The 15,961-nt window shown below is 40.4% G+C and overlaps 1 protein-coding gene across 7 annotated transcripts in view; it reads left to right on the top strand.

The window, feature by feature from the left end:
• The window catches only part of ppp1r9a (protein phosphatase 1, regulatory subunit 9A), a 51,109-nt gene that overhangs the window by 5,032 nt on the left and 30,116 nt on the right, over window positions 1-15,961 (top strand). For 2 of the 7 annotated variants that reach the window (XM_028036610.1, XM_028036606.1), the window contains exons 1-2: window positions 2,361-2,931; window positions 4,615-6,108. In XM_028036610.1, the coding sequence (XP_027892411.1) occupies window positions 4,717-6,108 (1,392 nt within the window). In that variant the 5' untranslated portion in view covers window positions 2,361-2,931; window positions 4,615-4,716. Of the gene's footprint in view, window positions 1-2,358; window positions 2,932-2,985; window positions 3,093-4,614; window positions 6,109-15,961 lie in introns of those variants that run through there. The other 5 variants (XM_028036613.1, XM_028036612.1, XM_028036611.1 and 2 more) reach the window with 4 other exon arrangements.

Below are 15,961 nucleotides of genomic sequence, written 5' to 3'. Positions count from 1 at the left end.
CATTCTAGAGATGATGCACTGGATCCTGGCGTTCTTTCTTTAACTGCTTCACTCTTCTAGAGAAAGAAACTGAATGAACTATTTCTGTGACTAACTGTGTGTACTGTCTTACATCCTATAAATTTTACAGCTGGATTACAGTTGTGTTTCTCACCTAAAGGAAGCCAATAAATGTAATGGGCTTTGCATAATGGGACTGAATTATGTGGTTGCTTTTCACAAAGTAACTTGTGATGACATTTGCTGCGATTTGATGCTGTATAAATAAACCGAACTGGATTGAATTTAAATGGTGAAAGCTATTTCAAAAACATAAAACATAACGTCAATGTTTTTTGTTTTTTTTAAATTCGTATCCAATGTGATAGACCGGCACTGTTAACGGAAAATATCTAATTGTCTAAATTGTTTAGAGTAAAACCTAAAATCAGTGATAAGCACTTGTTACGTTGTTAGATTTTCTGTACATGTGAAATTAACAGTGGTCTCTATTTTATCACAGCAGAATCACTGAAGTAAATCTGGACCGTCTGTAAAAGTAATCACACATTTCAGTGTTGACAAAGCTTCCCTGTTTCCTCGTGATTAATCACATGATTTTCTGCGTTAGGTGGTGTGTCTGTGAACTGCTGTGTGACCCAACCAGCTGGAATGTCTGACTTGCATAGATCCCGCTAAGCATGAATGAGGAAAAACAATATTCATATTCCTAAATTATTTGGAAACTAAATTCTTAAACATTGCTTGTTAGAGTTAAGAAATCTAGACCTAGTGAAATAATGAGATTTGAGTGAATTAATGTCGGAGATTACTTTATATTTAGTTTTTATCCCAAACAAATTTGAACTGTCTAGTCATTTCCAATACAATCAGGGCATATATAGGCAGATGTTTGTTGTTAGTTCAGGACTAAACTCTAACTATATGTAATCATGTCACAGTGGGCGTATACGGTTTCATTTTACAGTTAGTGACCCAAAAATATATGAAAATTTCATGGGCATAAACAAAAAAGCAGCTTGTTAGCTATATTGGACTTTAATTGTTGACTCATGTCAATAAAACATACTTTTAAATCCTAAAAATGCAGAATTTATGATTATCTCAACTCAAAACACGCCTCTTTTAAATCTTAGAGTTTAGAGTCAGTTATTTAAAAGACTAGTTAAAACAAAAACAATTTGATATTTTATGAGTTTATTAATATGTGGCTATTGAAGGAGCAAATTAAGAGCTGCGAAGGTATTTTTAAAACTGAACAATGTTTGTCTCTAAAACATGACGTTGTAGTGGAAGAAACTAGTAATATGATGTGAACGTGCAACAGTTTTGAGCATTTGAAGTAAGTTCGTGTAAAGTTGTTATTTTGCAAGTAATAACCTTATGTGGGTTCTGCAGGTATCTAAATCTGGATAAAGAGAAAGACGTTTTGACTGAAGATTCAAGCTAATGACAAATCAGACCAGGGATAGTTTTAGAGTAAGGTTATGCCTAGGATCTCTTCAATAAATTAAACACACCTTGGTATACAACACAAGAACATTCATTCATTTCTTTATGTCAGCCATAGCAACCCTTTAGGGGTGTCTGCCCCCGCCTGTTGCTAGAGGCTGCGGCCCAGAAATGTCTTTTTCCACCGTTCTATTTTCAAGCATTATCAATCCTGCTAAAACTTTCTACGGCTGATTCAGATCACTGAATCAGCAATTAGTGCAACACTTGTGTTTGTTACGTCTGTCAAATGACTCACAATTCAGAGCATTTCCATCACCAAAGTTCAAAATCTTTGGTGATTTTGAAAAGTAAAATTCTGCTGGAATTTTACTTTTAGTAACGAGAACAAGCGGGACTGATCACATTCAGTCTGACTTAAACAAAATATGCCCTTCTTTGTGACAGAAATGCCTCATGACGAAAAAAAAATACACACTCGTGTTTGCTGGGATAACGTTGAACACAACGGTCATTTTTCATATCGCACGTTTTGTTCTTTTACCCTCGCAATGTGAGATTGTTTTGCGAAACAAATTGTGCTCATTTCAGTATGGCAGAAAAACTGATCCAGTCTAGTTGACAATTAAACTTGTGTGTTTCTTTGAACTATCAAAAACACACACTGTAATGTACTGCAGGTAAGACCCTGACTACTTAACACAACCCCTTAGAACCCACATAATAATAATAATAATAATAATAATAATAATAATAATAATAATAATAATAATAATAATCCAAACTATCCCTTTAAGTTTAAATTTAAAGTTCTGGCAGTTGAACTGCAGCATGACATAACAGCTGTGAACTTCCCCGGGACCACTTCCTGGCCCCGGCACCGCCATTTGGGAACCCTCTCATATGGACCACCAGCATCAGTGTGGTCCTTGACCCCACGCCACCCAGAGCGTCTACCGAGCACTCATCCTCCAGCGAAGTTACAGTCGCTGTGTGTTGGTATTTATGCCAGACTGCAGGCTCACTGAACTCCCCCCCACCCCCTAGATTATCGGACCGAACCATTGCCGCAGTTTAGGTTTGAGCACCTGTCACATGACGCTTTCTATTTCCACGCCGCTCTTCATCGGCGCGGCGAGTTCGTGCGCTTGGACGCGACGTGGATGTGGATCGGACGCTGCCCTCCGGCGAATGCTGCGAGAGAGCAAGCTCTGAGTGAGATGGGCTGCCAAATTGCCCCGACACCCCTATTGTGCAACTGGCAGCATCACCCACTGCCTGCAATGGCGTTGAAGCGGCTTCAGTGTGTCTAAGCGGTTTCTGTAGTGGCGATTCCGTCCTGGACCACTTACGAGCGTGGGAGAGAAATGTTATTTTTGGGAAGCTTTTCCAGCGAGAGCATCCATATTTCCCCCCGCATTTGCCCTCTGGATTACATTTCGTGCCTGTTAGGAGCCCGACGAAGCTGGAGCGTTGAATGTAAGTCTTTTGTTTTTTTTTTGTTTGTTTGTTTTTTTTCTTCTTCTTCCTTGCAGTGGAGCCAGTGGTTTTGTGGCGAACAGTTAGAACTTCGCCGTCTTGAAAACACCGAGAACATTTGACCGCATGTGTTCCGCCTGTTTTCAGAAAGGTAGATAAATGTAAGTAAATGCACGTTAAAGGGCTCCGGGGAGGGGGGAAGCCTGAGCTGTCATGTTCTGCGCCGTGTGGCTGATGTGCGCTTGTTTGTCTGATTCAACCGAGTCAGTGCTAAAGCCTCACTTTTTTTTCCTCCTCCCAAACAACATTATGATCTTCTTTTCCCCCTCCACGGTGGTGCTGGAGATCAAGCCAATCAATATATTGCTTTATATTGCAAGCCAATCAATTCACAGAAGTGAATTTCTAAAGAGTCCAGCTTGGTGAATAATGAATAGTGAACCAGGACATGTAGGTTTCAGTCCCTGCTTCTGTTACTCTTACATCTATACCATTCAGGCTGTGGGTTAATGGATTTTTCATGTACCGGATGGTTGCTCCTGTGTTCTTTTTTTTTATTTCAGTATTTCCTGATGTTTCACCTCTCACAGTGTGGTATGCATTTCCGAACCAGATTAAATATTAATGGCTGTAGATATGGAATATTTGTCTGCTTTAATCCAGTATTACGGCGTCTGGAAGCAAAGAAATATTGCCAAAAGTGCCACATGTCTGCAGCAAAACGTTAAAGCTCATAGTAAAGATTATACAGTCAGTGAGTGATGGCTGACATTTTGGAAAAAAACAACAAACAAACAAGCAAACAAAAAACATAAGGCATGTGATGGCTTGAGAAGATAAAAGTGTTACTGTTCTTAATAGAGGCGGTTATCAAATGAAAAGAAAAAATTAGAAACTAAAACAAGTATATTTTGTACAGCTTTGAACACAAATGTAAGATTCTTAACATGAAGTATAGATTTGTAAATATCAAAGGGTGTGACCTAAAGACACTAACAGTGTAATCGAGGTAAAACCGCACAAAATTGTACGTCAAAACATTCCTGCAATTAAAGCTTTTTAAATTAGAAGCACCGATGTTGACCTTCCCCCACATATTGCTGTTATTGCCGGTTGGCTGGCTGAATCAAGGCTAATGCATGTTTTACTTAATTATTTTTAAAAAATTGTTAGTTTTTTTTTCCTGGTAAAAAATGATGGTTGCTTATCAGTGCGCTCATGTACCCTTTTTAAAACATTTTTATATATACCATGAATCTGTGGTATTCTTATGCTTGCTTATACCTTGCATACAATAACATCAAGCAGTATATTTGTTCTACTTGTCCTTTGAAGAGTATGTAAATATGTAATTGATAACATAATGTATATGTTCTAGATTTTATCTATAATTGTTAACAAAGTTAAAAGTTAGCTACGTATGATTGTTTATGTGTCTGGAAGTACATCATGAAGTGTCAGGAGGAAGAGTGAGTTGGGCAGTACACAGAAAGATACAATACCTGCTTTTTCATTCAACATCCTCAGGCAGGACTCTTCATCCCAAAGTTGCCTCTGGTGCTTTTACTGATGTGTGTTTATCTCTGAGAAAACACTGTGGGTAGAATAAAGAAGTTCTGCATTGACTGCTGTTAAGATCAGAATATAAATTCAGTCTACTTACATCTCTTTTCCTCTCTGCAGGTGTGACTAGGCTTAAAGCACTGGAGTAGGCCCAACTAGACTTTGGACTCTTAATGAGGTCACAGCAATGCTGACATTGCCTCTAAACCCAAAGACATCATCATGCTGAAGACAGAGGCTTCGGGGGAGAGGACCAGCCTCCGCAGTGCCTCCCCCCACCGTAATGCCTACCGGGCTGAGTTTCAGGCACTTAAGAGGGCCTTTGACCAGCCTCGGATTGATGGGGACTCGAAGCCCAAAGACCCCGAGCGGGTGAAACAACCGAGGGGTCGCCAGTATGGCGCTCACGTCAGTCGCATTAAGGACATGTTCATGCAGATGGGCTCAGAAAATACAACCAGTAAAGCCAGGGGTCGGGATGAATCGTCGCCGCAAAAACTAGTGAAGCCAACCAACTTTATCAACAAAACTGATGGATCAGTCATCAAACTTCAACATTCTTCATCTGCTGAGAGGATTGGGAGTGCGGGGGCAAAGTTTTCCGAAACCAGGAAACTATTTGAACAACAGTCACGTGACCAATCCCAATCACCAGTCTTTCCCTACGGACGCGATAAGAGGGGCTCTCATGAACACCTTGACGACTGGAGAGGAGCGAGGTCCAACAGAGGCAGCACAGACTCTCTGGACTCTCTGTGCTCCAGAACCGAGGCATCATCGCCAACCGTTAGTCAGCTCAGTGCTGTTTTTGAAAATACTGACCAACACAATCAAGGGGGGTCCTATAGAGGAGTAAGTAGGCGAGCCCTCTACTCACCTGATGGATCCTACCGCCAAGGAGGAGATCTCAGCGAGGTTGAGTCAAGACAATCTCCAATTCGCGGAAACTACCGGAACAAAACCGGGGGCAAGTTTCCTGCGTCTTCATCCACTGAGGACTTCCTGAGCCCCAGTCCTGGAGCAGATACTTCTGAAGCCAAAAAAGAGAGTTCACGAGATAAAGAGATCCAGGACAAAACCGGGGAAGCTTCTAGAAGAGACAGGCAAAATTTGTACAATGCCACCACCAATGGAAGCCAAGTTAATGGCTCTTGTGAAGAAGAAGAAAACCCCTCAGACTCACTGACATTTTTTGAGGACCAAGAAGTCATCAAAGCCTCAAAATTTACACATAGTACTGTGATTACTAATAAAATTTTTGAAGATGTTACTCATGAGCTGCTGCCCTCCACAACCCCGCAAACTGGAGAAAGCAGAGATGACGTGGATGCTTTGAAGCAGGAAACATCCCCTGAACCACCCAAGGACCAAATTGAAGTACCAGAGGAGGAATATACAGGAAATGAGAGGGTGATTTTCAACGCAGATGGGGACGCCTGTTACCAGGGATGGGGAGAAAGCTGCACCGATCCCGATGATGACCTGTATGGTGATGACGAGGATATTGTCTACGACCCAGGCTCCGATGTGACGGAGATCCCTGGTCTGCCGGAAGAAAACAAGGAGGACATCCCACCAAAGAGGAAGATTTGCTTCAGCACGTCTCCCATCACAGTAAGCTGGATGTAGTTTAAAAATTTTGTGCTAATGCACTGAGCTCAATTACACCCACAAACAGTAGACTGTACAGTAGACAAACAAATAGTGGAATAAAACAACAATATACTCCATTCAAGAGTTTTTAAAAAAACAATCTATTATTTCAGCTTGAAACCTAAACCACAGTGAATTATTGCAAGTTCTTCATTGTGTTCCTTTCTTACATGTTTGTATAGTTTAATATCTTACGTGCTAATATGGTGGCAGATGAAACATTGCTCTCGGGGACTTTGACGTGTTTATGAGCACATCTGTGCATGTGTTAGTCATGCTGGTTCAACTCCCACGCAATTATAACACAAGACACTGTGTTTGTGTTTTCTCCTGCAGTGTTTTGTTTCATTTATTCAAATGGCAAATTCATCATGATATTGTTTGCATCACCCAGGCAGAATCCATGTAAACATTTTTCTGCATTTTGGCATTTGGCATTAAAGGGCATTTGGGGGCCCTTTAATACAAGTATTTGGTAGAGGCTTACACTAGCTTTGGAAAGGTGGTAATTACACGGCAGTGGTGCTTGTTCCGTCTGTCTTTTACTTTATTTCAATACTGTATTTAACGCTCCACTTCACATAATGCAGCAAGTGTTTCAAGAGATGGATTTGGAAGATTATGCAAAATATTTGCCCGCTTTTGTCCTCCAAGTACTCAGCTTAACATTTGTAGGAGCAAACAACATGCCCTTTTCTTCTCTATTTTTGGTTATGCGGTCTGTCTGTGAAATCTAGTTTCTCTGCCTGAGACTTTCAACCGGTGCTTGGCAATGGGGTGAGATACTGCTTATGATGTGAAGCAGAATCTTGAGAAATGTAGGTTATTGTAGAAGAGCTGTAAGTGGAGCTGTAACAAACGACCAGGGTGGTTGTCACCAAACCCTTTTAACACATAGTATTGAAGCAGAACAATTAGCCCAGTTATGCTGAGGCAAAAACCTTCACGTTGGCTAACTAATTACCCTGAGCTTTCTCTGCAAAGTGTCATTTTGCCCTGTTTTTCTTCTCCTTTAGAAAAACACACAGAGAAAAGCAGGTTTAGAGTCAATGTTGCCTAGTACTTATGTTTTGCTGTTTTATAAATAAAATAATATTGAATATTTTTGTACATCACTTATAAAACCATCTTAAATACATGTATCTATATTATAAAAATGCATGTACAGTACATTAATTAAGAAAGTTAGAATACCTCATTAAATATTTGGTTTTTCTAAAAGAAAAGTTCCCATATTAATGGTTTATCTTTTTAATTTAAGGTTAATGGAACTTTCATTGCATGCAAAGACCAAACAGGCCCATTGTTTTATGCATTGTTCATAAAAGTTTACAAAAATGTGTCTATTACGGTAACTGGTTCAGGGGTGTACCCTAATAGCTAGTGGACCTCCTTTGGTTAAAAAAAAATATATTTTGTGAGACAATTCTTGTAGTCAGTAACCTTTCTTTGATATCAATTTAAGGAAAGTTTGTCACTTTCAGCTGTGAGATGTTTATCTTATTCATCTGTCTGACTTTAGAGAAGTCCTTGTCTTTGCCTTTTGTCCCCTTCGGCTAAAGTCCTGCCTTCACATTTTTCTTGGAGAGTAACGGTTTTCTCCATCCATGAAAGTTAAATGTGAGCAGTCTCTTTCTGATAGCTCAGGTATGCACCTCTTGTTGACAATGTAGTGACATTTTTGGATTTTTTGATGCTACATTTAGCAGTCTGCTTTCAGGGTGAACATGCCTTCATAGGTAAGTTGTTTTGAGCATCTTCCACACGTAGACTATTTTGTGTGCAGTGTAATGATTAATATCAGATTCATTTGAGACCTTTTTTAATAATTTTCCAGGCTCAGAAGCTGCTTCCGATGGCCTCAGACAGCTCTTTCGATGTCCCTGTGGTTTTCACTCTCACCTCCAACACTTGCACATTACAGCAAGTTTCTAAAGTTTACGGCAGCTCAAACCTCTATCAAAATGCTGAGTTGTGAATTGCGATGCTTTTCACCTGATGTGAAATGCCCGTTTGATTTCACGTTTGTCTTCAGTTTTTGTTGTTTATTTGCTTGATTTTTTTCAAGATGTCAGAAAAACATCCAGACTGTGCCTTTTGGGAGAGTATTAACACAGTGAATCTGAATACTACAGCTCTTGTCGCCCCATTTAGCGTGCAGTTTTTTGTTGTGGTGTTGCGTTTCAAGGCTTCTGTTTTCTATGAAAAGCCCTGACGCTCATTCATCATATTGAATATTCAGTAGGGTTGCTGCCCCATCCCCACTCGCAAACTCACAACCAATTAGACATGCACCCCTCCCACCTCTTCATTACACTCCCCCTCTGCTCTCAGCACATGAGGAACAAACAGGGTTCTGTCTTTTGTTCATCTTTATGGTGAAAGACACAAAGCTATTTTCTCAGCCCCCAGCACGAGTCCAGCTTGACCCCAGTGGGTAGAGACTGTAGATGGTTTCGAAATTCTGTTACATAATTCTGATGAAGTCTTAGTACTTATGCAATGTATTTCTCCTCCTTTGTAAAATGATGAAATTATTGGAAACTCAATTAATCACAAAGCTTTTAAGTTAGGTGTAGGAAGAAGGTGATCACATTTGAGAACGCCTACTTTGTTTTCTCTTTTCTAAGATTATCTGCTATCAAGAAGAAGATTTTCTGTAGTAGGTTTTTTTGTCTTCTTGAGTCTGGCAACACTGTTTAAGCAGAAACTGAATCTATTCGCTCTAACCCCTCCATTTACACAGTGCTGTTCATTAGTGAAACAACAATGTTTTTTTTTTGTTGCGGTCCAGCTGCTTGTTTACATCTCACCAGTTATCATAGTCTCCAACGGCGGCACTTTCTCAAGCCAGGTCTTATGGTGAAGCAGTTCAGGAACACGAATGCAGAACGCTCACCTGCATGCACGGGCAGAGAACAACAAAAACAGTGGCGGATAGCATTGTGCTGTCTGTGCTTAACACATCTTCTGATAAAAATACATTGTATGTGTCACATGAGATCTTGGTACATTGAAGACAAAGACGGGCTACTGTTTTCTTAAATTAGGTCAAAGCTAAGGGTCAAAAGCTCATGTGTGTTTCCACACCATAATAAGATCACAGTGCCACACAGTGGCTGGGCATGACAATTACAGTGGATTCAAGGAGTCTTCGCTGTTTCATCTAAATGTGGAACTTTTCCCCAATCAGCATCCGAAAATAGTTTCCAAACAGCCTTCTTGCCCAAACTTGGCCTAAAATAAAATACCACAGATGTTCCTTTGACTTAACTCTCCACGGGGGCAAATTCTGTCCAGCTGCTTCAACATCAGATTTTCTGAGCTCTTGACAGACACGTCACTTTGAACATGACAAATACCATATCTGCTAAACATCAGACTATTTGCACCATCTGGGTCAAAGTTGGCCTCGTTCTCTGTAAATACAGGCTCGCTGAGCTGCTTTGTTGGATGTAAATCACAGCTTTTAGCGTCCTCGCTGACCCACTAAGAAGTGACCGCTTTGAGCCAGCAGACGCAGCGGTTGTCTGCCATACCAAGCGGCACCAACCAACGGAGAAGAGTCGGGTCTCATACTAATTGAAACTGCAGGGTTTATCCCCGACATCCGTTTACTTGTTCAGTGTGTGGCCAACAGATTAAAGCGCGGGCATTAAAGTCGATTTGGTCCTCTATCACACATTTGATGTGCTGTTGTCAGGGCGCGTTGTGTTCAGCTTATCCGATGCAGAGAACCTAATGTGTGATCTGAATTTATCACGCACATCTCTTCCAGTTTGGATTTCCCGACCTCGGTTGTGTCTATAACCTAAAAGCTGCAACCGTCACTTGTTGCTGCCTTGCCTCTTGTCTTTTGCTGTACATCAGACGGACATCTTGGGTCTCTGCCTCTCTGCTGCGTCAATCAACTGTTGGGTTCTCTCCTTCTGCACGAGTGGTTTTCACTTTTTTCATAACTGTTTTGTGCCTGTAGAGCCACTGTGGTTTCATTAGTTGCGATACTGCAGCATCTTAATAGCATTAAATAGATGTGATGAGTGGAGCAGCAGCTAAATGGCCGCTGAAGTGGGTCTGTAATCGCCCCGCTCCACTCTGATGTCAATGATCATGTACACAGAGGCCGACGTCCATTAGTTTCTGCTGCTGCATCGTCACTGCAATCCTGAGTCGGATGGATCTGAGGTCAGAGCAGTGATCAAAGTGATATTTAACCGTCACCCCTACATAGCAAAGGTTTCCTGAATGCAGACAGGTGTTTGTTCTGCCAAATGGATTTGAGGCATAAAAGGGTTTTGTTGACTATCCATATTTATTCATCTATCTATTGTTTTCCACTTCTCTTTGGGTGTAACAGGACCATGAGGGAAACACAAAAAGTTATAACGACTGTATTTGGTAAAGGATGAAAGAGAGTTGCTCATGCCAACACAACAGACACAATCCCAGCTCACATTCACTCAGTCCCACTCCACAGACTTGTCAGGCATTAAGAGGCGGTTATTTCTCTTGAGGATTTGGAAACTCTTTTATGTGCCTTCGGTTCAGGACGTGGCAGAGAAGCCCCCTGGCTGAACCAGTGTCTGTTCTTCCTTTTGCTCTTGTGTACAACAGTTCATTCTACAGATTTTTATTTTTTATTTTTTTTTGATGTGCAATCATGTGGGACTCCAAAGCATCCTTATGTGGAGCGTGACTTAATACAGTCATATAAAGGCCAACTCAGATTAGATGAGCTGTGGCCAGCAACTTTGGCCTCCAACTTTGTTTTCTGGTGGACGGGATTACTCCACTTTAGGACAGCCTGCGTTTCTGGATGCAGATATATGGAATTACACACGACGTGGATTACAAACTATGAAATATTTTGAAATATCTTCTGGAGGAAACAAAATCAATGGACCCTTAGCTGGTTGCAGTGTTTGTGGAGCCTGTGAGCCAGAACCTATCAGTCAGTTCTGTCAGCAAGTCTGCATGTTTTCCCTCTGGGCCTGGGGTCTGTCTCCACTAGTCTTTAGGTGACAGGCAATGTACAATCTGGATAGGTCACCAGTCTATTGCAGGGCAGTACATACACACACAAAACAAGCACCCCTACACACACATCTGGGCACTTTAGAGTAACCAATTAACCATAACATTTTGACCTGAGTAGAATGAATAGAATAGAAACAACCTTTACATGTGTAAAGGTTCACACAAAAAAGTTATTTTATTAGTATATAATAACAATAATAATAATAACAATATACTCTATAAGACTGTAACAGAAAATATTGTGCAGTTGTTAATGTTGTGAATGTTTTTATTAGTATTAATCATCACCTTCATTGGATCATTGGTCTGCTTTAATAAGTGCTGGACTCTTATCGCTAAATTAATTTTAATGTTGATATCCTGCACATTTACAGTAATTGGTATCTTATGTCTTAGTTATTTTCTATTAATTTAAAGTAATACTGTTTTTACAGTGCTATAAAGTTGCCTATGTGAAAAATTGAAAAATCTTTGGCTGAGAAATATTTTATTATCCAGCAGTAAAACTCAGCGGTGATGAAAGGTTTATTAAAAACAATCTATTAGATATTGGGTTTTTTTTCTATAACGATCCTGCTTTCAGATGCAGGAAAAGGAAGAGCTACAGCTCCGAAGCATTTTTTTTTCCTTTATTTTTTCTCTGATGGATACAACGTTTGACTCAGATATTAATGACTGTGTTTGTACATGTATCCTGCTCACTCTAATTTTAATGCAGTTGTGTTTTTGTTTTCTTGTTTGGGGCCACCCGATCCTCCACGGGACATACATTTTTAATCACCCAGGAAAGACGAGATGGACCTTGTGCTTTTTGTGGCTGGTCAGGTGTTGTACAGCAGCCTCTGACATGACCAATCTTCCAGTGTCCACCTACCCAAATACCTAGTGGTCCTACCTATGGTGAATAACATAAAAAAGCACACTAGGCTTCTGCTGTTCTGTCATTTTTAACAGTGAATCAAAAATAAAATAATTTGGAATTTAAGATTTTGTTAGAATTCAACAAGTTTTCCTTGGATATAAAGAGAATTGAATAATAATAAAAAAAAGAATTCACTAAAACATACAAATATTTGTAGAATAGTTCCAATCAGACAAAGTTGTTAAGCTTTTTGGGGTAGGCCTCTACCAGGCAGTGCTGCATTGCATATAAAAGGCCAAAATTTCTTTCGTATTCCTACTAAAATGGGAAAGAAATTCTCATTTTCTGGCAAAAAAATGGCTCAGTCAGACCGAACTGAATGATTTTAATTCTTGGCAGATTCTCAGTTTTATGGACTTTCACTGCTCCATTCTAATCCATGACTATCCTGCGATCTAAGCCATTCCCATGTAGCTTTGACTGTACGAAACCTCTGACCCAGTCTCAAGTCATCAGAACCCTCTAACACGATTCCATCCAGGATTGCCCTCTATTTAGCTTAATCCGTCTTCCCATCGGCTGTACTGAATTTCCCTGTCCCCGCTGGAAGAAGAAGATCCCCACAGCATGATGATTCCATTTGCCACGTTCCATACCGGAGGTGCATTTTTTAGGGCAATGTGCATTGTTATATTTCCTCCACACCTCTCTTTCTATACCAGATTACTTTTTTTCCAGTCTTCGTTTAAGGATCACCGGGAGATCCCGATTAAAAAAAATGTTTGCCACACTTTTCAGATGTGAATTCCTGATTAATTTTGAAAACCTTGTATCCTTTTACTTCCACTTGAACTATGCTGTGTGAGGTTATCACATAAACACACAGACGTTTGTAGTTGTAGCTTGAGAAAATGTGAAAGAGTTCATGGGGTGTGTGAATACTCTTGCAAGAAAAAATAAGAAGTGGTCCTCTGCTGCAACTTAAATATTATTTTACTTCTTATCCCAACATATATATTTCCTTTTGACCATTTGATTTAGGACAGTTCATGTATCTCGCTTGCCATTGGCTAGTAGATTGGTTGTTAGTGGGAACCATGGCACCCAGTCGAATTGTGCAATAGCTAGAAATCAGCTTTCAGGTAAAAAAAAAAAAAAAAAGAAATAGGATAAGATAAAAAAAAAAACAAGCCTGTCACAAAAGCACCAATAAATTAAACAGCCTTTGCTCATTTTTTTTTGATGAAACAGATCAGACACATTGAGTTTTAATTACATTTCCGCCAGCACTTTTTGTTCATTTTAAAACATCGACTTACATAAAAAATCTATCTGCGCTGAATGAAAATCAATCTGACGTGGTAAAAAAAAATCTTCAGATGAGGATAGAGAAATGATGTGTCTCAAGATGACAGACGAGCTGACCTTGATGGGACTCTAAATTCCCCTGTTCTCACATTCGTCCCAATGCAGGGGACGTTTCGCTCGGTTTCTCTCTTTTCTCACGTTCTCCTCCTCCCATCTGAGCATCTTCATAGCTGTCAATCTCTGTCTGTTATTGCCGTCATCAGCAAATGCCTCCTTCCCTCAGAATCCAGACACTCTCTTCAGCACCTGTCAGCTCCCAAGCTTGTGTGTGCGTGTTTGTGTGGGGGGGTGAGTGTGTGTGGGTGGTCACAGGTAGAGGTAATGAAATGCAAATGTGCTGAGCAGTTGCACCAGAACGGACCCTGTTTGCGTGTGTGTGTTTGTGGGGAACGGGGAAGTAGTTAATCCACTGTGAGCGTTTGTTGGGCTCGTGCTGCAGCACCATTTCTCCTGGGTTTTCCTGCCTCCCGTTGCCCCCGGCCGCGTCCCACTGTCTGGAAGGCGACAGCCTTGGCACCAATACAGCAAAGACCCAGTTTAATACCATCAGAGGCTATTTGCAGGGAACGGGCGCCATGCCGTGTCTTCTTAGGCAGGGACTCAGACAACCCTGGAGCAAATTACTCCTGGCCTCATCCAGTCCTGAGCCGCTCTCTCTGTTATTTTTTTTCTTTTCATTTTCTTTATTTTCTCTCTTATTGCTCGTTTCACTCTTCAATAGCCTCACTGTCTCCTGCTCCTCCAGTTCATGAGTCGAATGAGTCATTTTTTTCTCTGCCTGTCCCTCTGGATTTTGCCTGCCCCTTATTTACTGCTGCTCTGTTTTGTTTTTTTTTTATTCGTAGTCCACCTTCTCTCCATCTCATCTCTTATCTCTTTTGCGTATTTGTTTCTCTTGCTGTTTCTCTCTCTGCTGAACAACTTTATCCTCCGGCTCATCGTCGTCCATCAGAGGAACCCTGCCGCCGCATCACTTCACGGCTGAGCAGAGATGCTCGTCAGCACAGCTTCGACCTCTGTCATGATTCAGCATGTATAAATAGTTAATAAAATGAAAAATGTAGCACTTTGAACCATCAGAACAACATTTTAAACTCAAATCAGACTGTATTTCCTTCAGAAGACATGCACGGTTCACAATTCCCCTTTTATTAATGACATTTACATAAATGTAAATACTCTCCTTCAAGAATGGAGTTTCCTGTATGTGTGTAAAGATGTAGAGCGGCTCTTCTCTGAAATCAAGCTGCCCAGGACTCTGCTGCAGCAACATCCACAGGCACCAATAAACCGGTGCCTCATGACTAAAATCAATCTCTTCTAGACTGTGAAGCCTTGAGATAAAATAAAGAAGCCGGTCTGTTCAAGAGCAACTGCATTCAACATTTTTGCTGTTGGAAGCTTTGTTAACTGGGAATATTGTGTATTTTGGAATTGAAGTGTGTTGCAGTCCTATTATTTTTTACAAAGACCTGTTGCCATGAGACCATTTCTCCCATTTTGTCACATTTCAACCTCAACGTTTCACCTATTCTTATTGTAATTGTGTGTGACAGAGCAACACAAATTGGCACATAATTGTGTATTGTCATTCAATCTGAAAAAGTGTCACGTTTGTGTTCAGCCCCCTTTTACTCTGATGCTCTATATAAAATCCAGTGCAACACGCCTTGCGAAGTAAATCATAAGCAGAAGTTCTGTTTGAAGTTTGCCGCAGGTTATCCAGAGGGAACCTCGAAGAAATTTGTTAAAGGCTGCAAAAAATGAGACTGAGGACAACAACATTAAGCCTACAATCAGAGCTACAATAGAACAGGTTAAATCAAACCATGAAGTGCAGACAGACCTAACTCCATCAGAGAGTGGTAACTCTTAAAAAGTGATGGTCTCTTTTTGGTCCGACTGAATTCAGCTTCTTCCTGTGAAGATTTGGCAACAATTTTGGTGTTTTGATGTGCAAAGCCAGTAGGAACGAACCGCAAAAGGATTTCTAGTTGTAATCGTAACAAAGATGGTCCTCCAAAAGATTGACCTGCAGGACCTGAGAACATAAACACGCTTTTCTGATTTTTATGTGTCATTTCTTTGAAAGCATTTTTCCATTTTAATGTGAAAAATGTCAAGTTGTATGAGTACTGTTGTTAGGTACTGTACATGTGTATTCAAACAAAGGAACAGAAAGAGGTGCCGGGCTAAAATTGTAGCTTTCTAGATGTCTGCCGTGCCACAGCAGCTCCAGTAACAAGCTGGTCTGTTCAAGTGGAACTGCTGAGCCCTGCTGCCATATTTGCAGCTGAAGCTTTTCAACAGCTATAAACAGCATATGGATTTTCGAGGATTTTTGGAGTTGGGAGCGTTGATCCATGTGTTGTGTATAAAAATAATGTAAACCTTGTCAAATAGAAAGGGGAGGCGGAAATTTCTCGATAAAATGTTTTGGTTCCAATGAGATGCAAAGTGTAACATATGATTTTTATTATTTTATTTCTGGAATAAAGATATGAAGAACAATAATAAAATAATATAATAGTAATACAAAAAGAAGTT

Source organism: Xiphophorus couchianus, chromosome 13 (assembly GCF_001444195.1).
Source record: "Xiphophorus couchianus chromosome 13, X_couchianus-1.0, whole genome shotgun sequence".
Classification (NCBI taxonomy): Eukaryota; Metazoa; Chordata; class Actinopteri; order Cyprinodontiformes; family Poeciliidae; genus Xiphophorus; species Xiphophorus couchianus.
The sequence above is the reverse complement of the archived record's forward strand: the minus strand, read 5'-3'. Positions and strand labels throughout refer to the sequence as shown.